Source organism: Rana temporaria, chromosome 8 (genome assembly GCF_905171775.1).
Source record: "Rana temporaria chromosome 8, aRanTem1.1, whole genome shotgun sequence".
Lineage (NCBI taxonomy): Eukaryota > Metazoa > Chordata > Amphibia > Anura > Ranidae > Rana > Rana temporaria.
In genome coordinates, this window is record NC_053496.1 from 56,021,239 (window position 1) to 56,044,323 (window position 23,085).

The window sequence follows — 23,085 nt, forward strand, 5'->3', positions numbered from 1 at the left end:
GCCGACCCGTCCACCACCCACGCTGTCTCCTCGCTCCACTGGGAACTTCCGGGTTACGCCGTCCAGAACCGCCCACTTCCTGTGATGCAGTTCCTGTCTCAGAATGAGGCCTGGAGCGCGGCGTTTTTACGTCTGGAGACCTGGGAAAACGGCGATTCGAATGGTGGTGGATTCGATAGCACGCAGTGATGGCTCACCTCCCCGCAGCTCAGAGCACTGGTGCTTCCATAGGGCGACCTGTGAGTTTGGACCGAAGTCTACAGGTAAGTTCAGCCCTCCCCGGCCTCCCTTAAACCTGTCTCACAGGGGTACCTTCGACCCTCCCCGGTCTCTAGGTTTCCATAAACAAAACAAACGTGTCGCTGTGTTGGAGAAACACAATCAATACTGAGGAGCAAGGGGAAGGGCGGGGCCTTTTAAACTGTCATGTGATTGTGTTTCCTGCAGGAGGAGCCATCATCTCTCGGGTGCCGTCCTGGAAGGTGGTAAGAGAAAAAAACATGCGGTTTAGTAATTATGCATATGAGCGCATAATTTTTTATTTTTTTTTGGTGGGGGAGTGGATCTTGGGTGGGAGTTCCCACACTTTTTTCCCCTGGATCAGGCACTGATGATAGATAAGAAGGCCTGGCTCGCTGTCTCCGCTCTAATTCATCCCAAAGGTGTTCCATTGGGTTGTCAGGACTTTGTGGAGACAGTTTGGGGATGTCCCCTTCTTGTTCCAACATGACTGTTCACCGGTGCACAAAGCAAGGTCCATAAAAACATAGGTGAGCAAGTTTGGGGTGGAGGAACTTGACTGGCCTGCACAGAGTGCTGACCTCAACCTGATAGAACACCTTTGGGATGAATTCGAGCGGAGACAGCAAGCCAGTCAAAGCCGACTATCGGTGCGATTTCATGTGCGGCTTGTTGAAAGATGGCTTTAACCACTTAAGGACCGGACCAATATGCTGCTAAATGACCCAAGGGGTTTTTACAATTCGGCACTGCGTCGCTTTAACAGACAATTGCGCGGTCGTGCGACGTGGCTCCCAAATAAAATTGGCGTCCTTTTTTCCCCACAAATAGAGCTTTCTTTTGGTGGTATTTGATCACCTCTGCGGTTTTTATTTTTTGCGCTATAAACAAAAATAGAGCGACAATTTTGAAAAAAAATGCAATATTTTTTACTTTTTGCTATAATAAATATCCCCCAAAAACATATATAAAAAATTTTTTTTCCTCAGTTTAGGCCGTTACGTATTCTTCTACCTATTTTTGGTAAAAAAAAAAAAAAAAAAAAAAAAAAAAATCGCAATAAGTGTTTATCGATTGGTTTGCGCAAAATTTATAGCGTTTACAAAATAGGGGATAGTTTTATTATTATTTTTTTTTTACTACGAATGGCGGCGATCAGCGATTTTTTTCGTGACTGCGACATTATGGCGGACACTTCGGACAATTTTGACACATTTTTGGGACCATTGTAATTTTCACAGCAAAAAATGCATTTAAATTGCATTGTTTATTGTGAAAATGACAGTTGCAGTTTGGGAGTTAATTACAGGGGGCGCTGTAGGAGTTAGGGTTCACCTAGTGTGTGTTCACAACTGTAGGGGGGTGTGGCTGTAGGACTGACGTCATCGATCGAGTCTCCCTTATATAAGGGATCACTCGATCGATGCAGCCGCCACAGTGAAGCACGGGGAAGCCGCGTTTACATACGGCTCTCCCCGTTCTTCAGCTCCGGGGAGCGATCGCCGCACTCCAGCGGTTAACAGACGTCAATGCACGTTGCACCGATTTCGCACAGAACTAGCGCAGGAACCTTTTTAAAGCCGACTTGAGTCACAGTGATTTGAAAAGTTCCATTGCCGCAAAAAGGGTGCAACTTGTCATGCGACTTTGAACTGTCCCAGAAAGATTGAAGCTGTTAACGCTGCAAAGAGTGGGCCAACTCAATATTGAAGCCTACAGACTAAGATTGATTAAAGTTCATGTGCGTGTAAAGGCAGGTGTCCCAATACTTTTGGCAATATAGCGTGTATTCCCCCAAAAGATTCAACATCACAGTGATGACAAACAGGTTTTGGATGTTCTTTCTGCCCTTGACCCACCTTCCAGAATGGTCAAAATGCCATTTAAAGTGGCGTTCCGGGCATCATTTTTTTTTCTTTTTTCTTTTTTTGCAAGCTAAAATTAATCACATTAAATAGTCCCTAAAACATATTAATAGCTCCCCAATCGTTCCAGAAATCATTGCAAACACTTGCCTTATATCCTCCAGCTCATGTTGTGGCCGTATCCATCATGTGTGGGCCAGTCCTTTTTTCTTCCTGGTTTTCAGGGAGAGTTGCATGCTGGGTGATTTTTAGGCACAGTAATGCCCAGAGATTCCTGGGAAACGAGTGTCATCATTTCCCAGGAGGCAATGGGGTCTTACAGGAAGTTGAACCACCTAGAACCAGGAACTAGGCAGATTATGAAATGTGCCTAGTAACACTCAGATAGAAGTGAGTTAAAATGTATTTATTTTTTTACATTAAAGGCAAGCTGTTAATAAAAAGTTCATTTTTAGGGTGGAACTCTAAGGAGGCAAATTTTAACATTAAAGGCAAGCTGTTAATAGATTTTTAGGGTGGAACTCCACTTTAATGGCACAGTGCAGGTGGAAGTGTTGCAGACTGTACAAAAAAAAAAAAAAAACAGTACGCCGCTCAAGAGTGCCAGACTTGCCATTCCAACCTAAGGGTGGGCAAATGTTAAAAAAACGGCACACAAATGCTTAGAAAGCGCAAAGTGCGTTTGCAAGTGTTCAATACACAGTATGTCACCAGTGGGGACAAACTTTTAATTGTCAGCTGGGCTGCAGCCCCAACCCAAACAATTCTCCTCCGTTCTCCAAACCATTCAAAAGGTTTTCCTAACTATTAGAAAATCGGTGCTATGAGAACACGAGCACCAGAATACCCAACGTTCTGCCCAAACACCACAAGTGAGAACCCCTTGGCTCTGCAATGTGTAGTTCTGATACAGCTGGAAGGAGATCCAATATGAAACAGGAAGCCATGTGTATGGATTTTATTAGCATTCCATACGCCCCCCCCCCTGTCTCCTGCAACAGATATGTCTACTGTAAAGCTATAAAAGGGTCGTGTTATAGGAGAGGGACCCCCGCCAATGATTCTCTGTCTGCCAACTATCAGCTTTTTATGATTCCCAAAATTCTCACTAAATAAAAACCCCTAGAACACTGGCATGACCTTTCCAGCGACACAGTCATAAACGACTCAGATGTTTCATGTGTGCGAGATATAATATTGATCAGTATTAGATGTGTGAGATATAATATTGATCAGTATTAGGTGTGTGAGATATAATATTGATCAGTATTAGATGTGTGTGAGATATAATATTGATCAGTATTAGATGTGTGCGAGATATAATATTGATCAGTATAAGATGTATGTAAGATATAATATTGATCAGTATTAGATGTATGTAAGATATAATATTGATCAGTATTAGATGTGTGTGAGATATAATATTGATCAGTATTAGATGTGTGTGAGATATAATATTGATCAGTATTAGATGTGTGTGAGATATAACATTGATCAGTATTAGATGTGTGCGAGATAGAATATTGATCAGCATTAGGATGTATGTGAGATATAATATTGATCAGTATTGGATGTGTGTGAGATATAATATTGATCAGTATTCAGTGGCGGTGCGTCCATAGTGGGTGCAGGAGCACCGCCCCCTCTCGCTCCTGCACCGTCACTCAAGTCAACAATATATAGATTCATGCATTGCATAAATCTATGTATTGTCGCCGGCACCGTTGCCGCCCACTATTCAGATGGCCGGCCCCCTGGTGAACGCCGACCATCTGAATAACAGCAGTCAGTTGGTTTGTTTTGGAAGGGTCAATCAAAGCCAGAGGCTCCGATAGGTTTCCCGATTACAGCCTGTGGGCTCTAATCGGCTTTCAAATAGTTAACACAGGGTGTACGTTCCTTGGTTAACACTGACACACGTCTCAGCCAATCAGGTTCACCGGGTCTGGTTAACAGTAACCTGATTGGCTGAAGCGACATCAAGGACGGGAGAAGACATAGAGGGATCGTAGAGGGAGGATGGCCAGGCTGACCCGAGAAAGGCATGTGCCGGGCGGGGGGGGGGGGGGGGGGTCAATCTAGCGGCATTTTACGTGCAAACTGGCGGTTTTTGAGCAGGCAAACTGGCGGCAATCGATTGACAGTGGTGATAAATGATGGCATGGCACAGTGGCGACAATTGATGGCATGGCACAGTGGCGACAATTGATGGCATGGCACAGTGTGGCTGCAATTGATGTTTTTTTTTTTTTTTTTTAGCCCCAATGCAAATGACAGCGGCAGGAATCTGCCGATTGCCGCTGTTTCTGCCACCCGTAAGCGCGCTCTGCTGGACGCACTTTTAGAAACACAGCAGGTAATTGCTGGCTGTGCAGATAGGATAACTTCAGCCCTTGCTGACCTGTCTTAGACGTGTTCAGGGCTTCTGAAACAGCAGATTCCTGCCGCTGTCATTAGCACCGGGGCTAATTGCCCATGCTAAGGTAGCCTTAGATGTGTGTGAGATGGACAAGACCTCAAAATGAACACAGAACTGACATTGCTGTGTTTGAACTGCCCATCCATCCCCATGTGGCACAGAAGGAAACAAGGGTTACAGTAGGCATACCCAGAGAAGATGCATTCCCACCCACTGACATCTTTTACTGTTTATTTTTATTTTTTCAGATAAACAGTAAACCTATATGTAAACTAGAAAAAATCCCTTCAAGGGATCCCCAAACTACGGCCCTCCAGCTTCTGGGGAACTACACGTCCCATAATGCACTGTAATACTCAGACATTCAGTGACATGACTATGCATGATGGGATTTGTAGTTCCTGAACTGGAGGCCATAGTTTGGAGACCCTTGAACCATCAAACACCTTTAACGATGGTGCACAAAATTCAGTAACCCAAAACAACTATTCATATTTCATCATTTGAAGCAACTTGCTGGACCCAAGGCAGCCTGGCTTTACTGAGGGTAGGTCAGACTAATCTCATTGATTTTTTATTTATGTGTCTGGACCAGAGTGGTGCTGCAGATATCGTCTATCTTGATTTCAGATAAGCATTTGATACGGTTCCACATAATGATCTCATAAATAAGTTATACAAGCCAAGACTTAACCCTTGGGTGGTTTATTGGATATGTAGTTGGCTAAAGCAGTGTTTCTCAACTCCAGTCCTCAAGGGGCCCCAACAGGTCATGTTTTCAGGATTTCCTTTAGATGAAATGGCTGTGGTGATTACTGAGGCTTGGTTCACACTACTACACTACTTTCATCCTACTTTGGTCCTACATCCATCCTACTTTCATGAACAGGATACTACTTTGGTCCGACTTCAATGATATTCAATGGGCCTGAAGTAGGATCAATGTAGGACCAAAAGTAGTACAGGGAGCATTTTCAAAGTCGGACCGACTTGTGTAGGACCAGTTAAGACAGCTCTCATAGGGAAACATTGTTTTTCACACGTCATGCTACATGAGGCTCCCAATGTAGGACCGTTGTAGGACAAGTGTGAACCCTGCCTGAGGCAGTGAAACTGATCAAATCACCTGTGCAAAATAATGGAAAGCCTGAAAACATGACCTGTTGGTGAGGACTGGGGTTGAAAAACACTGGGCTAAAGGATTGATACCAGTGTGTGGTTGTAAATTCACTTGAAACAGAGACAAGTCACTAGCAGTATATGACATGGCCCCTTTCAAGGCCTCTTCTATTTTAATCCGTTTGTAAGTTTTAAAGATCAGGGGTGTCAAACTCAAATTTCATCGTGGGGCCACATCAGCATTACCATTGCCCTTAAAAGGGCCGGTTGTATCTGTAACATTAGATGTCCAGCGCATCCCCTCCCCTTACATTAGATGTCAAGAGCCACCCCACCATCAGAAGTTGAGTCCCCTACTCTCCCTTACATCACAGTGTACCCCCCTTTCCTTATGCTGCTGCTGGGAAGAAGCTGGATGCATTGCTTGAAAGCAGAAAGTAAGGGTCTAGAGGAGGACCAGAGGAGGGCCGGAGCTCTCCTGCAGCTGCAAGGGACCACATGAAATGGCCTAAAGGGCCGAATTTGGCCCGCAGGCCTTGGGTTTGACACCTGTGAACTAGATGGACTTAAGTGATATAACTTGGGTTTGGTGGGTAATGCATGCATTTTTTTTGCTGATGAAATATATAGATCTTTACTTATTACTAGAGGGATCCCCAGCAGGAGGAAGGAGTTGTGACTCTCCTATACAAATCCTTACCTTTCGTTAAAAGAATTACCAGCAGTAGGAAGGATTCTACTATTTAGATCTTTAGTTACCACTAGATGGGTCATCAACAGGAGTAAGAAGGTCTTCATTCCCCTATATAGCATGGTAACAGGAAGGGGGTCCAGCTTCTTTTACGCGGATCTATCATTTTTACTAAAGGCATCCTCAGCAGGAGAGAGGTCCCGATTCCTCTATACAGATGTTTAGTTATCACTAGAGGAAGCTATCACCAGCAGAAAGCAGGTAGTGCCAATTACACTACATAGACCTTTAGTTATCAGAGCGCTTTCCAGCAAGAGGAAGGAGGCCCCAATTCCTATATATGGATCCTAAGGCAGGGTTCGACAAACCCCCGGGCGCCAGGTCGCACTTGCGACTAGAATTAGCGACCTGTTGCATCCTGTCTCCGTGCGCAAGGCCTGCCGGCGCGATCGCGTTGGGCCGCGCCGGCCTGTAATTGAGGCCACGGCTTTGCGGCCTTCTGCAGTCCTATGCTTCCTTCAGGAATCTGGCGCCCTATTGTGGTGGTCGTTGGTATGACAAGACAACCAGCAATGCTAATGGAGCTTCCCCTGCCTGTTTTCACTGTCCGCCCATCTCCTTCCCTTTACTTAGGACCCCCAAACATTATATATATTTTTTATTCTAACACCCTAGAGAATAAAATGGCGGTCGTTGCAATACTTTGTCACACCTTATTTGCGCAACAGTCTTACAAGCGCACTTTTTTGGGAAAATAATATTTGTTTTTATTAAAAAAATAAGACAACAGTAAAGTTAGCCCATTTTTTTTTTATATTGTGAAAGATAATGTTACGCTGAGTAAATTGATACCCAACATGTCAGGCTTCAAAATTACGTCCACTCGTGGAATGGCGACAAACTTTTACCCTTTAAAATCTCCATAGAAAACACAGACATGGAGACAGGGAGAAAACGCAAACTCCATGCAGGTAATGACCTGGCCAAGCTTCCAATCAAGAACCCAGTGCTGCAAGGCATAAGTACCAACCTCTAAGCCACTTTGCTGTCCTACTTTGGGTTGTAGCATCTCGAAACCTACACTTTGTGTTGCTGAATATGTATCACTGTGGGTGCTCCTAGTGATTTCTGTATGGCACACACAGCCATTGAAAAGCACAATATACATTAATGGGTATAGACGTCAGACAGCCATAGACAACTTGAGGATCTTTGGCTGGGAATTTACAAGTCCCAATCTAGACTGCTGGGCCTTGTCTATATTAGTTGTCATAACCGATTTTTGGTTCTGGCCTACATTATTGGTCGCAGCCTCTGGATCAGCCATTGTCAACCAGGGTTCCTTAACCACTTCAATACAGGGCTTTTATACACACCTCATTACCGGGCCTATTCTGGCACTTCTCTCCTACATGTAAAAATCATTACTCTTTTGCTAGAAAATTACGCAGAACCCCCAAATATTATATATGTTTTTTTAGCAGACACCCTAGGGAATAAAACGACGGTCATTGCAACGTTTTATCTTGCACGGTATTCGCGCAAAATTTTTTCAAACACCCTTTTTTTGGAAAAAAAATTGTTTCATGAATTAAAAAAATAACAAAACAGTAAAGTTAGCCCAATTTTTTTGTATAATGTGAAAGATTATGTTACACCTAGTAAATAGATACCTAACATGTCACGCTTTAAAATTGCGCATACTCATGGAATGGCACCAAACTTCGGTACTTAAAAATCTCCATAGGCAACGCTTTAATTTTTTTTTACAGGTTACCAATTTAGATTTACAGAGGAGATCTAGTTCTAGATTTGTTGCTGGCACTCTAACGCACGCGGCGATACCTCACATATGTGGTTTAAACGGCGTTCACATATGTCGGCGGGACTTACGTGTGCGTTCGCTACTGCGCGCGAGCTACCGGGGACAGGGGCGTTTTAATTTTATTTTTTATTCTTTTATTTATTTTTTTACTTATTTTTTTCTTTTTTTACACTTCTTTTCTAATTTTTTTTTTTTTTTTTTACTTTTATTCCTATTACAAGGAATGTAAACATCCCTTGTAATAGGAAATGTGTGTGACAGGTCCTCTTTATGGAGAGATGCGGGGTCAATAAGACCCCACATCTCTCCTCCAGGCTAGAAACCATGAGATCGGTGAAAAAAAAATCACTGATCTCATGAATAATGTGGCTTACAGCCGCAATCACGGCTTTGTTTACTTACGGGGACCCGGGCGTGACATCATCACATCGCGCCCGGGTCCTCCGACGGTCATAGAGATGCTCTATGCTTCCTGCGAGCGCCGGACGATTCTTTCTCCGGGCCCCCGATGGCACGGGAGAGCCCGGAGAAGCACCGGACGGCGGCGGGAGATGTCCCCTCCCACCGCCTGTAAGAACGATCAAGCGGCGGAACCGCCGCTATGATCGTTCTTATGCTGCGCAGAATCGTCGGCAGAACAAAAGGATATCTGGATGATGCCTCTAGCTGCAGGCATCATTCAGATATCCACCCGCAAAGCCCAGGACGTCATTTGACGTCCACCCAGGATGGGAGATCCCATCTGTGGACGTCAAATGACAATGGGCGGGTATTGAAGTGGTTAACCTGTGCCTAACCCACCTCCCATCTGGTGGGGTCGCCAATAAATTCAAGCCCATCACCACCTAGCATGACACTAATAATCCTTAAAGCGGTCTGTAAGGGTGGAATTCTAACCACCACACTAAGTAAGGGTGCATTCTTCCCACTGGTTACAAACGTAAGGGGCATTTTCCCAATGAACCTTAATGGATTATTCTTAGCAGGGGTTCATGAGATGTGAAAATACATTTTAAGGGTTCCTCTGGGGTAAAAGGTTTGAGAAAGGCTGCTCTAGATCATTGGTCTCCAAACTTTTTAAAGAAAGGGCAAGTTTACTGTCCTGCAGACGTTAGGGGGGCCAGACTGAGCCCAGTGGGCGTTAACCATGCCCGATCTTTGGTATTCGGGGGAGGAATAGTTGGTATCGGTAGGAGAATAGTGCCCAATGCTTGGTGTCAGTGGAAGGGATTATGCCCCATTGTTCATGTCAGTGGCAGAAATAGTGCCCCATTGTTCATGTCAGTGGCAGAAATAATGGGCTGGATAAAGGCAAGCAAAGGGCGGTCCGCATCCAGCCCCGGGGGTGCAGTTTGGAGATCATTACTCTAGATTAGCGGTCCCAGCCTCCAGATCAGTCTCTCTCAACTTTTTCAACACAGAGGAACCTTGAAATTTCTTTCCGGTCCCAGTGAACCCCCTGCTCTAGATCACGATTACAAACTCTAACTCATTGGTACCCAGTGGTGTAGCGTTGGGGGAGCGAGGGGGACCACCGCCCCGGACACAAAATTTAGAGGGGCGCTGTCACGAGTGTGAAGAGGAGGGAGCGCCAACAGCAGATGGGACATAGGAACATATGCATGATGTCACCACTCCAGGCTTTACCAGTCATTATCAAGCACGCTCTCCTCTTCCCTACAGCCACTGCTGTCTCATAAGGATGAGCTCTGGCGTGTTCGCATGCTACACGTGCAGAGCCCGCCAGGAAGTGTGCACGGCGCTGCGCTAATCACAGCCAGGGAGACATTTCCCGATCTCTGCAGCTGATCATCGGGACAATGTCTCCCTGGCTGTTATTAGCGCAGCGCCGTGCACACTTCCTGGCGGGCTCTGCACGTGTAGCATGCGAACACGCCAGAGCTCATCCTTACTGTCTCACATAGTGGATCATGTGACCTGACTAGAGATAGCTGAAAATAGGCAAGTAAATGGGTCAGGGGGGCGCAAATTACTTGCCTCGCCCCAGGCACTGACAACCCACGCTACGCCACTGTTGGTACCCACCTCCAGATTTTTGGCCCCGGCCTCCAGATTATTGGCCCTGGCCTCCAAGTTACTAGTCCAGCCTAGATGATTGGTCCAAGCCTCTAGATTACTAGTCCCAGTCTGACCGGTGAGCTTCTGATTACCTAGGCCGCCGCCAAGTCTGATACTTTGTGTTTATGATCCAAAGCAACACCTTTTTTCCATACACAGGAATAAATGTTCTCCTTTATGGGGTGATCCAATGACCTGCCAGCACCACTGCCAACACCGATTCGGCTAGGCCGCTCGGCATTCCCCCCCAACATCAGTGATGGTGTGGGGGCGCCCAGATTGGGTATATCAGATTGGGGGGCCCTCCCTCTGCACTGACACACCCATCCTGTGCATTGGAGGAACTACAAACCCCAGCATGACCTGGCAGCCTATGACTGGCTGGGCCTGTGTTGGGGAGCCACAGGTTGCCTGTGGTTGGTGCAGAGGAGGGGGTACCCGGGGCTCATGGGAGGGGGGATTGGTCATCATCAGGTATATAGAGGGCTCACCTCATCCTCCAGCAGGGTTGGCAGAGGCTGGAATTCATAGAACTCTTTCCCTCCTCCTCCTCCTCCTCCATCTTCCTCTCCCCCCTCGTCCTCCTCTTCTCTGTAATATTCAGGCACCTCCACCTCCTCGGCCTCCTCCATCCTAGCACACGCCGCAAGCACCGGTACGAGCCCGGCAGCCCGGCCAGCTCCGCGGTTATTACAGCGGCTTTGAAAATGTTCGGAGCGGTCCTCGCTGCGCATGCGCCGTGCTCGGTTTCTTCCGCATTTCCCCTAATCTCAGCGTCTCTCCCGTCACCTGGTAACGTGACGTCAGCGGCTGCCACCTTCCCTCGGAGTCTGGGCACTGACCTCAGCGCCCCCTGCTGGCCATAGGACCACACCACAATGTTTGATAGATATAGTCCACCAGTGTGATAATGACTGATGATCACAGTTTATTATTATTATTATTCATTTTGGCTCTAATATATATATATATAGATGGAAGAGTAATAAAAACAAGCAGAACCTCCACCAAACGTGACCTGTTGAAGTGCATGGGACTGCACGGTAATCACTCTTCCACAGCATTATACAAGTGCATGGGACGCAGTGCTGCAGTCTTTCATTGGTTAAAGCGGGAGTTCACCCATTTGTGTTTTTTTTCCTGTTTTCCCCATAGCTGGATGCTCGTTTTGTCTAGGGGAATCGGCTATTTGTTTTAAAATATGATCCGTACTTACCCGTTTTCGAGATGCATCTTCTCCGTCGCTTCCGGGTATGGGTCTTCGGGAGCGGGCGTTCCTTCTTGATTGACAGTCTTCCGAGAGGCTTCCGACGGTCGCATCCATCGCGTCACTCGTAGCCGAAAGAAGCCGAACGTCGGTGCGGCTCTATACTGCGCCTGCGCACCAACGTTTGGCCTCTTTCGGAAAATCGTGACGCAATGGATGCGACCGTCGGAAGCCTCTCGGAAGACTGTCAATCAAGAAGGAACGCCCAGTCCCGCAGCCCATACCCGGAAGCGACGGAGAAGATGCATCTCGTAAACGGGTAAGTACGGATCATATTTTAAAACAAATAGCCGATTCCCCTAGACAAAACGAGCATCCAGCTATGGGGAAAATGTGTTCTCCATGGGTGAACCTCCGCTTTAATACAAGCAGTGAGGAGGTGACAGACCGCCTGTGAGCCACCAGTCAAATGCCTTTGAAATGTGGTCCACCGTGGAATGCTTTTGAGAGGAGCAGTGAACATTAGCTCCAGGCTCCCAAATAAAAAATCAGCAGCTACAAATACTGTCCAGGAATCCAGCGGTGTCCTCGTCCGAGCTGATATTTAATTGACTATCGGTTGCAGGCGCCGCCATCTTGACTAAGGGAAAGCAGCAGTCAGGACTCGGACACAAAATAGGCCTGGGCATTTTAGACTGGGCAGCCCGATCCCTGGGGGAGGATAAGGGCGGAGATGGGGGGTGGGCATTCGCAGGGGTGGTTGAGAGACATGCCCATATAGCTAAGAGACATCCCCATTCAGCAAAGAGACAGCCCCAATCGGCAAAGAGACAGCCCCAATCCAGCAAAAAGACAGCCCCAGATCAGCAAAGAGACAACCCCAGACCAGCAAAGAGACATCCCCAGACCAGCAAAGAGACATCCCCAGACCAGCAAAGAGACATCCCCAGACCAGCAAAGAGACAGCCCCAATCCAGCAAAAAGACAGGCCCAAATCAGCAAAGAGACAGCCCCAGACCAGCAAAGAGACATCCCCAGACCAGCAAAGAGACATCCCCAGACCAGCAAAGAGACATCCCCAATCCAGCAAGGAGACTTCCCCAATCCAGCAAAAAAACAGCCCAAAATCAGCAAAGAGACAGCCCCAGACCAGCAAAGAGACATCCCCATTCAGCAAAGAGACAGCCCCGATCCAGCAAAGAGACAACCCCAGACCAGCAAAGAGACATCCCCAAACCATCAAAGCGACAACCCCATCCAGCAAAGAGACAGCTCCAATCCAGCAAAGAGACAGCCCCAGACCAGCATAGAGACAGCTCCAATCCAGCAAAGAGGCAGCCCCAGACCAGCAAAGAGACAGCCCCAGACCAGCAAAGAGACAGCTCCAGACCAGCAAAGAGACAGCTCCAGACCAGCAAAGAAACAGCCCCAGAACAGCAAAGAGAGCCCCAGAACAGAAAAGAGACAGCCCCATCCAGAAAAGAGACAGCCCCACCCAACAAAGAGACAGCCCCATCCATCAAAGAGACAGCCCCAGACCAGCAAAGTGATAGCCACAGACCAGCAAAATGACAACCCCAGACCAGCAAAGAGAAAGCCCCAGACCAGCAAAGAGAGCCCCAGAACAGAAAAGAGACAGCCCCAGACCAGCAAAGTGACAGCCCCAGACCAGCCCCTTTCCCCCGTGCTACAGTGGCACTTTGGCTGTAACACACACTGGATCAGTTTAGGGTTCAGCATGCAACATTCCTCCATATGCAGCTGTCATGATGTGCCAACTGGTGCTAGAGAAGAGGGCAGTTGTCCCTTGAGTGCAGTTATATCTCCAGTGGCCGGCTCGTGGTCTGTGTTAGCCCGGCCTGGACCGCAGTCACCGTTTACCTCCCACTGTGCAATAGGCTGCTCTTCTTAGGATATGTAGCACGAGGTGCCCCGGCCCACCAGGCAAACACCCAGTGTGCTCTATGGCCAGTCCGGGCCTAGAGGCAGTGAAGCAGTGGCGGTTCGTCCATAGAGGGCACAGGGTGCATTGCACGAATCTATGTTATTTTCGCCGCTGCAGCTGTTATTCAGATGGTCGGCGCTCAATTTCCGGCCATCTGAATAACGCCAGCTGGTTGGCTGTAGGGAAATGTCTATCAAAGCCAGCGGCTCTGATAGGCTTTCCCAATACAGCCCAGAAGCTTATTCTCGGAGCGCACAGACTGTACGCCCCTTGAATAAGATGACAGGCGTCTCAGCCAATCAGGTTGGCCGGTTCTGGCTACCAGTAACCTGATTGGCTGAGGAGCCTGTCAGTCATCGAGGGCGGGAGAAGACATCGTGGGACGTGGATGCCTAAAACCAGTAAGGTAAGTGCCGGGCGGAGGGGGAAGAAAGCAATTTACAGGGCACAGTGGGGACAATTGGCACAGTGGTGACCATTAAAGGGCACAGTGGTGACAATGTATGGCACAGTGGCTGCGTTTAATGGCATGGCACAGTGGCTGCGTTTAATGGCATGGCACAGTGGTGACAATGCATGGCACAGTGGTGACAATGGATGGCACAGTAGCTGCGTTTAATGGCATGGCACAGTGGTGACAATGGATGGCACAGTGACTGCGTTTAATGGCATGGCACAGTGGTGACAATGTATGGCACAGTGGCTGCGTTTAATGGCATGGCACAGTGGTGACAATGTATGGCACAGTGGCTGCGTTTAATGGCATGGCACAGTGGTGACAATGCATGGCACAGTGGTGACAATGGATGGCACAGTAGCTGCGTTTAATGGCATGGCACAGTGGTGACAATGGATGGCACAGTGACTGCGTTTAATGGCATGGCACAGTGGTGACAATGTATGGCACGGTGACTGCGTTTAATGACATGGCACAGTGGTGCGAATTGATGGCACAGTGACTGCATTTGACGGCATGGCACAGTGACTGCGTTTAATGGCATGGCACAGTGGTACGAATTGATGGCACAGTGGCTGCATTTGATGGCATGGCACAGTGGTGAAAATTGATGGCACAGTGGCTGCGTTTGATGGCATGTAACAGTGGCTGCGTTTGATGGCATGTAACAGTGGCTGCGTTTGATGGCATGTAACAGTGGCTGCGTTTGGGCACAGTGAGACTGCAATTTTTTTTTCCTTTGCGCCCCCCCAAAAATTTTGAGCACCAGCCGCCACTGCAGTGAAGCCTTGTAGTTTCACAGTCGATTCCCTACTGTGCATGTGCAAAGTGATCTGCCAAAACTTCCATCTCGGTTCAAAACCAAGTACCCGCTCCCCCCACCTCCCTAAAAGGTGCCAAATGTGCAAGCAGAGGGGAGGGGGGTCAGACAGTGGGAGCTTCCCCTTTTGTGTGGAGCTCTTCTTTAATATTGTAAATTAATAAAGAGAGTAGTGTTAGATGGACTAGTACATTTAGATTCACATAAAGGTGTTGTAAAGCTTTGTGTTTTTTCACCTTAATGCATCCTATGCATTAAGGTGAAAAAACACCTTTCACTCTTGGGCCACCCAGCCCCACCGTTTTACTTACCTGAGCCACGAAAATGCGTGGGCGCAATGCTTTCCCCCAGCTTGAGGCGGCTCTTCATTGGAGATTGATAGCAGCGCAGCCATTGGCTCCCGCTGCTGTCAATCAAATCAATGAAGGCGGGGGCGGGGCCGAGTGATACACTTGGCAGGTTTGACCGCCACTGTATAACACGGGAGCCCGCAAGCTAACCACCTTGGGAGAGTGCTTCCCAGAAGGGGGTTAGCTCTTGCAGGGAGGAGCCAAGACGTCCAAAGAGGGATCCCAGAAGACGAGGATCGGGGGCTACTCTGTGCAAAACAAACTGCACAGTGGAGGTAAGTATGACATGTTTGTTATTTAGAAAAACATTTTTTTAACTCTTACAACCCCTTTAAACACATGCAAATGCACCCTAAGTGTGCATGAACACATGTAAATGCAACTTAGTTTAAAACATTTGAATAAATACAAATTTATACCCGAAAATGCACTGGAAATGCATATAAATGCACTGCAAAAGTGCTGAAAATGCACTGAAACACACATGCATAAATGCACAATATGGTGTAAATGAGCGCTTATGCCACGTACACACGATCAGTCCATCCGATGAGAACGGACCGATGGACCGTTTTCATCAGTTAACCGATGAAGCTGACTGATGGTCCGTCGCATCTACACATCATCGGTTAAAAATCCGATTGTGTCCAACGCAGTGACGTAAAACACAACGACGTGCTGAGAAAAATGAAGTTCAATGCTTCCAAGCATGCGTCGACTTGATTCTGAGCATGCGTGGATTTTTAACCGATGGTTGTGCCTACTAACGATAGTTTTTTTACCATCGGTTAGGAATCCATCGGTTAAATTTAAAACAAATTGGCTTTTTTTTAACCGATGGTTAAATAACCGATGGCGCCCACACACGATCGGTTTGGACCGATGAAAACGGTTCATCAGACCATTCTCATTGGTTTAACCGATCGTGTGTACGCGGCATTAGAGCTGATTCATACTAGCCCCTGCATTGGAGTGTGATCCAGCTGAGCTCGGTGGATCACACTACTTCTTGGATTGCTTCTTACTGCGCTGCGCTGAAAAAATGCCACATGCAGTACTTTTTCTCAACGCATTGTGCCCGCACATCACCAAAACATAGTGGTGTGAACTGGGCAAAATCAGGGCATTTTGCCTTGTCCTTACATGGGACTGCTCCTAAATAGCTGCCTAACACAGTCCCTCCGCATCTGGTGTAAATATACTTTTAGGGGTACATCTTAAACCACTTCAATACTGGGCATTTTTACCCCCTTCCTGCCCCAGGACACTTTTCAGCTTTCAGCGCTGTCGCACTTTGAATGACAATTGCGCAGTTATGGTACACTGTACCCAACCCAATTTTTATAATTTTCTTTAAACAAATGGAGCTTTCTTTTGGTGCTATTTAATTACAACTGGGTTTTTTATTTATTTTTTGCCAAATAAACAAAAAGGTCTGAAATCGTTTTTTTTTTTAAATGTGTTTATGTTCCGTCTTTGTTTTGGCAAATAAATAATTGTTCTTTAAAAAATTTAGCCCAAAATATACTGCTACATTTCTTTGGTGAAAATAACCCAAATCAGTGCATATTATCTAGACATTGAGGGGCAGATCCACAAAAGGATTACGCCGGTGTATCTATTGATACGCCGGCGTAATTTTAAAATTTCCCGCGTCGTATCTTTGTTTTGTATCTACAAAACAAGATACGACGGCATCTCGGAGGGATCCGACAGGCGTACGTCTTAGTACGCCGTCGGATCTTAAGGTGCAATATTTTGGCGGCCGCTAGGTGGCGTTTCCGTAGAATTCCGCGTCGAGAATGCAAATGAGCTATTTACGGCGATCCACGAACGTACGTCCGGCCGGCGCATTTTTTTACGCCGTTTTCGCTCGGCTTTTCCGGCGTATAGTTAAAGCTGCTATATGGTAGCGTACTCAATGTTAAGTATGGCCGTCGTTCCCGCTTCCAATTTTGAATTTTTTACATCGTTTGCGTAAGTCGTTCGCGAATAGGGATTTGCGTAGAATGCCGTCACCGTCGTGAGCATTGGCTTGTTCTGGGTTAATTTCGAGCATGCGCACTGGGATACCCCCACGGACGGCGCATGCGCAGTTAAAAAAAAACGTTGTTTACGTCGGGTCACGACGTATTAACATAAAACACGACCCCATTACATCCATTTGAATTCTGCGCCCTTACGCCGCCAAAGATAACTTACGGCGCAAATTCTTTGTGGATTCGAAATAAAAAAAATAAGTTGCGGCGGCGTAGTGTATCTTAGATACGCTGCGCCCGGCGGATTCTTACGCGCAGGTACGTGGATCTGCCCCTTAACCTTGAATACTAAAGGCAAACTAAAACAAAACTTTGGGCTGTAGTTAAAAACAGCTTGGGAATTTCAGGATTTCTTTGCGAAACCCCACTTTGGCACAATCCGACTTTTGCAGAAGTATATAAATTTGGAGGTTGTCAGACATGCGAATCAGCAGGCATTTGCAACATCTCTCAGTTACATAACCAGAACATACTGAAGTCCTCTGCAGACCTTCAAACAGAATACAACCTACCCAGCTCGATACGCTGACTGTAGCCTAAGATATGACTGGCATAAGGCTCTTATGCCGTCGTATCTTAGGCTGCATTCTTACGCTGGCCGCTAGGTGGCGTTCCCGTAGTGGTCAGCGTAGAGTATGCAAATTGCATACTCACGCCGATTCACAAACATACACGCGCCCGGCGTTCGAGTTTTACGTTGTTTGCGTTTGTTGCTTTCTGCGTAAGGCTGCTCCTGCTATTAGGAGGCGCAGCCAATGGTAAGTATACACGTCGTTCCCGCGTCGCGATTTTCGAAATTTACTTTGTTTGCATAATTGAATCGTGAATGGCGCTGGACACCATTTACGTTCACGTCGAAGCAAATGACGTCCTTGCGACGTCATTTACCGCAATGCACGTCGAAAAATTTTCCCGACGGAGCATGCGCAGTACGTTCGGCGCGGGAACGCGCCTAATTTAAATGATCCACGCCCCCTACGGGATCATTTAAATTACGCGCGCTTACGCCGGCCACTTTTACGAAACGCCCCCGCAAATTACGGAGCAAATGCTTCGTGAATGAAGCGTAGCTCAGGTAATTTACGGAGGCATAGCGTAAAAACGGAACGCTGCGCCGCCGTAGTAGTGCGCTCCCCTACTTGAATCTACCCCACTCTTATTATCAAGCCATCCCTTACTGAGAGATATTTTTTATGGACAGAAAAAGAAGGGCCTCATCTCTCATATCTATTCAAATCTACTGTCATACCTCCCAACTTTTTGAGATGGGCGTGCAGTACACCTATCAGCAAAAGTATGCAGGCATTGGACACACCCCTCTACCACGCCCCCTTAAAGGAGAATTATAAAAAAAAAAAAAAAACTAGTTTGGTTAAACCCACAAGTGCTTTTTTACCACTACTATTCCTTTATATTGGCTTTTGGAATTTACAAATTCAGCAATTTAGAAATCAGATGAAAGGTTTAGCACAGCAAAACACTTTTTGATAGATAAAAAGTGCATTTTACATACAACTACAGTGGAACCTCTGATTGCTAGTAACGCAGTTAACGAGCAGTGTGTTTCCTAAAAACCTAACTCGGTTTGCGAGTGTTGTCTTGCAAAACGAGCAGGATTCAGGCCAAAGCGGTGTGCAGTACCGCATTTGGCCTGAGGTGGGGGGCATCATCGCCATTTCGGAAATGCACGGAAAGGCCCGAGGACAGCTTGGCTGACCTCAGAAAACCTCAGATAGGCTCGGGAAAGGAGTCTTTCCGAGGTTTACCGAGGTCAGCCGAGGAACAAAAACAAACAGCGCACATGGGTCACTTAACCCATGTGCGCTGTTTGTTTTTGTTCCTTTGCTTTTTGCCCATGTCTCCTTAGTGGTTGACAGCTGCACGGGTTTATGTTTTAGTGAAACTTTTTAAACCACTGACCATACTGTGGTTTACCGTTCCTATGGTGTAGCGCTTCTTGCGGGTGTTTCTTTGTATACCGAGGTCAGCCGAACTGTCCTCTGGCCTTTCCGGCCGTTTCCGAGGCTCTCCGGCGCCCCCTGCCTCTGGCCGCATGCAGTATTGCATGCCATTGAAGTCAATGCGGATCAAATTATTTTCATTTGGGGAAACTTCAATGGGGAAACTCAGTTTTTATATGCGAGTACTTTGGATTACGAGCAATCTCCTGGAACAGATTATGCTCGTAATCTGAGGTTCCACTATATATAGATCAGACCAAAATGAGGGACAAATGAGGAGGAAAGAGGGACAGAGGGACATTGCTCCAAATCAGGGACAGTCCCTCGAAATCAGGGACAGTTGGGAGCTATGCCTACTGTCATCTTTGCAGGACCCGGCAACATGACCATGTAGGAGGGGTTGGACAAAGGACCTGGAGGAGATAAGTGGAGAAACCTGGGAGCTGTGCTTGGAATCCATACCGGCTATATCGGTCTCACAGTCACAAAGGCTATCTCATGTATTTTAATTCCACAGAGAATACTGAATATTTATTGCATCGTTGGGGAAGGAGGGATTCATCTCTATGTCCCAAGTGCAATAGGGAGGAAGGTCCACTAATCCATTTAATCTGGCGCTGTCCCAAATTACACTGCTATTGGGGCAAAATAATTGGTTATTTCGCTATTAGGGCGAAATAACCAAGGTCATCTCCACAGTATATCAGGTTAGGTTCCCATTGGACCCCGTCAATCTGCATTTTAGGAGCTGTAGATGAAGAAATATATACGCCCCCCCCCCCCCCCCCCCCCCCCATCAACATAGCAGTGCTCAGATTACTATACACAGCACATAAATTAGTGGCTAGATCCTGGCTTTCCCCACATGTTCCTACTAGGAAACTATGGGTAGAACAGGTCAACTATCTTCTAGTCAGGGAGCAGTTAACATATCAGCATAGAAATGCAAGTCGTAAATTCCATTCTATTTGGCAGGCCTGGTTGGAAACTCCGGGGTTAGTGCCTCCACAGCTGGTCTTGCACCGGCTGTTACAAGTGTAAAGAGTATACACGTTTCTATAAGAGGATAACACTAATTCCTAGGGTTGGATATAGAACAGGTCCTAATGTTGATGATACTTTATTATTCAAACACAATCTCTACTAGGGGTGCAACGGATCGTCACCGATCCGTGATCCGAACGGGCCACCCCGTTCGGATCGGCACACCCCGCGATCCGCGGAGCGCTCCGGAGCCTAGGCCTAGGAAAGTCCCCGGCTTCGGCCTAGCTCCGGAGCGGCGGCCAGTCTGCTGCCAGAGCCCAGCGTGACACGCCTCCCCGGGGAGGCGTGTCACGCTGTGCACTGGGCTCTGGCAAGCCGACATGAAGAGGGAATATTAGCAGAGAAGCACTGGTGTGAGAGGAGGGGGGGGGAAAGAGCACATTTCAGGGGTGGATTAAAGAGGAAGCAGGTGAGGCTGTTTGGGACTTGTTAAAAGTACAATCTTGATGTTTTTACAGAAAATATATATATATATATATATATATATATATATATATATAGCTGTAAAAACATCAAGATTGTACTTTTAACAAGTCCCAAACAGCCTCACCTGCTTCCTCTTTAATCCACCCCTGAAATGTATGTGTGTGTGTATATATATATATATATATATATATATACACACACATTTTTTTTTTTGGACCAATGAAAACACCCTTTTTTTTTTTTTTGCGCTGATCCGAAAATGATCCGATCCGTGACTCCTGATCCGTGAGTTTTTTGATCCGTTGCACCCCTAATCTCTACCCATACTCCCTGTCCATAGGGGGCAAGTTCTTTCAGGAGATGGTAGGATAAAGGTGACCATATTCATGATCTGGCCTGTTGGCCATTTGTTTTTCTGTTTAGACCCCTGATATCACACCCACAGTCCAAATTTCCCATTGTGCACACTCCTGGAATGCACGCTTAAGGTACTGGATGCTGTAGCGACCGCTAGCTGGATACTGGAGCCTGTAGATATTGGCCAGCACATCAAGGATCATCAATTTCATCCAAACGTTTTTTTATTCAAGAAAGCTCACATCACAAAACAATGTAGTACAACCAGGGGTCAAGTCCTGGGGAAAAAAGTGTGGGAACTCCCACCCAAGATCCACTCCCCCACCAAAAAAAAAAAAAATGATATGCTCATATGCATAATTACTAAACCGCATGTTCTTTCTAAATCCCGCGATAACCTCCGCAATGTCTCCTGGTAACAATGACAAAAGCTCCCAGGAGACATTGCGGCATCGGAATACCCGCACACTACCCGATGAATCCATATACAGGAAGCGGTCAGTAACATAAAGGATTACTAAGGTTCGCCTGCCCCTGACAGTGACTCGAGCTGGGCATCGCCGCTTAGTGAAGGATTGGCACGGGCAGCTCGGCTGCTCTCAGCTGCTCTAGTCTTGCAAAGGGAACTGCGTTCCTGCTGTGAAAAAAGTGCAGGAACTCCGTTCCCACGCGTTCCCGCAGGACTTGAGCCCTGGTTTCGGAGCCATGTAGGACCCCTTTGTCAGGGGTCCTGCGTGGCTCTGAAAAGTTTCACTACATTGTTTTGTGATGTGAGCTTTCTTGAATAAAAAAACGTTTGGACGAAATTGACGATCCTTGGTGTACTGGGGAATATCCACATATGATATCTCACCCAAGCCCCGGCCCCCCCCCCCCCCCAATGGGATCCTAAAAAAAAATAGAAAAATAAATAAAGTGGTAACAAATAAAATAAAAAAAATACTGACACCAGTGTCGGTGTTACTAGGGTCCCAAAGGTCGCACTTGCGACCAAGCTCTGGCATTCTGCCACCATGGGTGTGCCCCGACTCGTGGTCAGGGGGGGCCCTTTATGGTTTCTTGCACCCAGGCCCTGAAGGTTCTAGTTACGCCTCTGGGTCCTCCCACACAGCCCGCCCTACCTGCTCCGCTTTGAAGCCCAACGGGGCAGAGGGACTCCCTATAAGGGAGTGAGAGGATCTAGCCCGCTCAACCAGCCCCCTTATTCCTTTGCCTCTCTTTTTAGAGACCGCGTGGTCAAAGTGTGTGCATGTTAACCCAATTTCGAGTGCGTGTAAGTGTGGTTGTTTTTGTGGGAGGGGGGTGGGCGTACTAAGCGCATGCTTACCTCGCATAGCACACCCACCGGGAGCCGGGCTGAGACCACCAAACTCAATTCACATGTAGCCGAGACCGGGATCGGGATCCGAACCCCTAGCTGCAGAGATGAATGGCTTGTCAGCGCAGTGCCAATCGCGTTGAGCCACAGCAGCTCCCGAACTAAACGTCGTTTTAAAATATGTCGTTTTTCGGGTTGTAAAAAATAATCGTGTGTGGGCTAAAACGACGTAAAATACCCGCGCATGCTCAGAAGCAAGTTATGAGACGGGAGCGCTCGTTCTGGTAAAACTTTCATCACGCTGTAACAGACAAAAAAGCGCGAATCGTCTTTTACTAACACGGAATCAGCTAAAGCAGCCCAAAGGCGAATGGAACTTCCCCTTTTTTAGTGCCGTCGTACATGTTGTACGTCACCGCGCTTTGCTAGATAATTTTTTTAAAACGATGGTGTGTGGGCAACGTCGTTTTAGTGATGAAGTTGGGAAAACGTTGTTTTTTGGACATGCTGAAAAACAATGTTTTTTTTTCATGCTAAATTATCGTGTGTACGCGGCATAAGGCACATTTAGAGATCTTAGCTGTTTGCCAGCAGCAGGCATAGCTCCCAACTGTCCCTGATTTTGAGGTACTGTCCCTGATTTGGAGAAATGTCCCTCTGTCCCTCATTCCTCCTCATTTGTCCCTCATTTTGGTCTGATCTATATAGTTGTATATAAAATGAACTTTTTATCTATCAAACAGTGTTTTCCAGCACTAAACCTTTCATCCGATTTCTAAATTGCTGCATTTGTAAATTCCAAAAGCCAATATAAAAGAATAGTAGTGGTAAAAAAGCACTTGTGGGTTTAACCAAATCTTGTTTTTTGTGTACAATTCTCCTTTAAGGGGGTGTGTCCTATGCCTACATACTTTTGCTGATAG

The 23,085-nt window shown here is 46.9% G+C and overlaps 1 protein-coding gene across 1 annotated transcript in view; it reads right to left on the reverse strand.

The window, feature by feature from the left end:
- The window catches only part of KNDC1 (kinase non-catalytic C-lobe domain containing 1), a 176,570-nt gene extending 165,595 nt beyond the window's left edge, over positions 1 to 10,975 (reverse strand). The window contains exon 1 of the mRNA XM_040361822.1: positions 10,730 to 10,975. Within this exon, the coding sequence (XP_040217756.1) occupies positions 10,730 to 10,972 (243 nt within the window). The 5' untranslated portion in view covers positions 10,973 to 10,975. The remainder of the gene's footprint in view (positions 1 to 10,729) is intronic.
- Between the last annotated feature and the right edge of the window lie 12,110 nt (positions 10,976 to 23,085).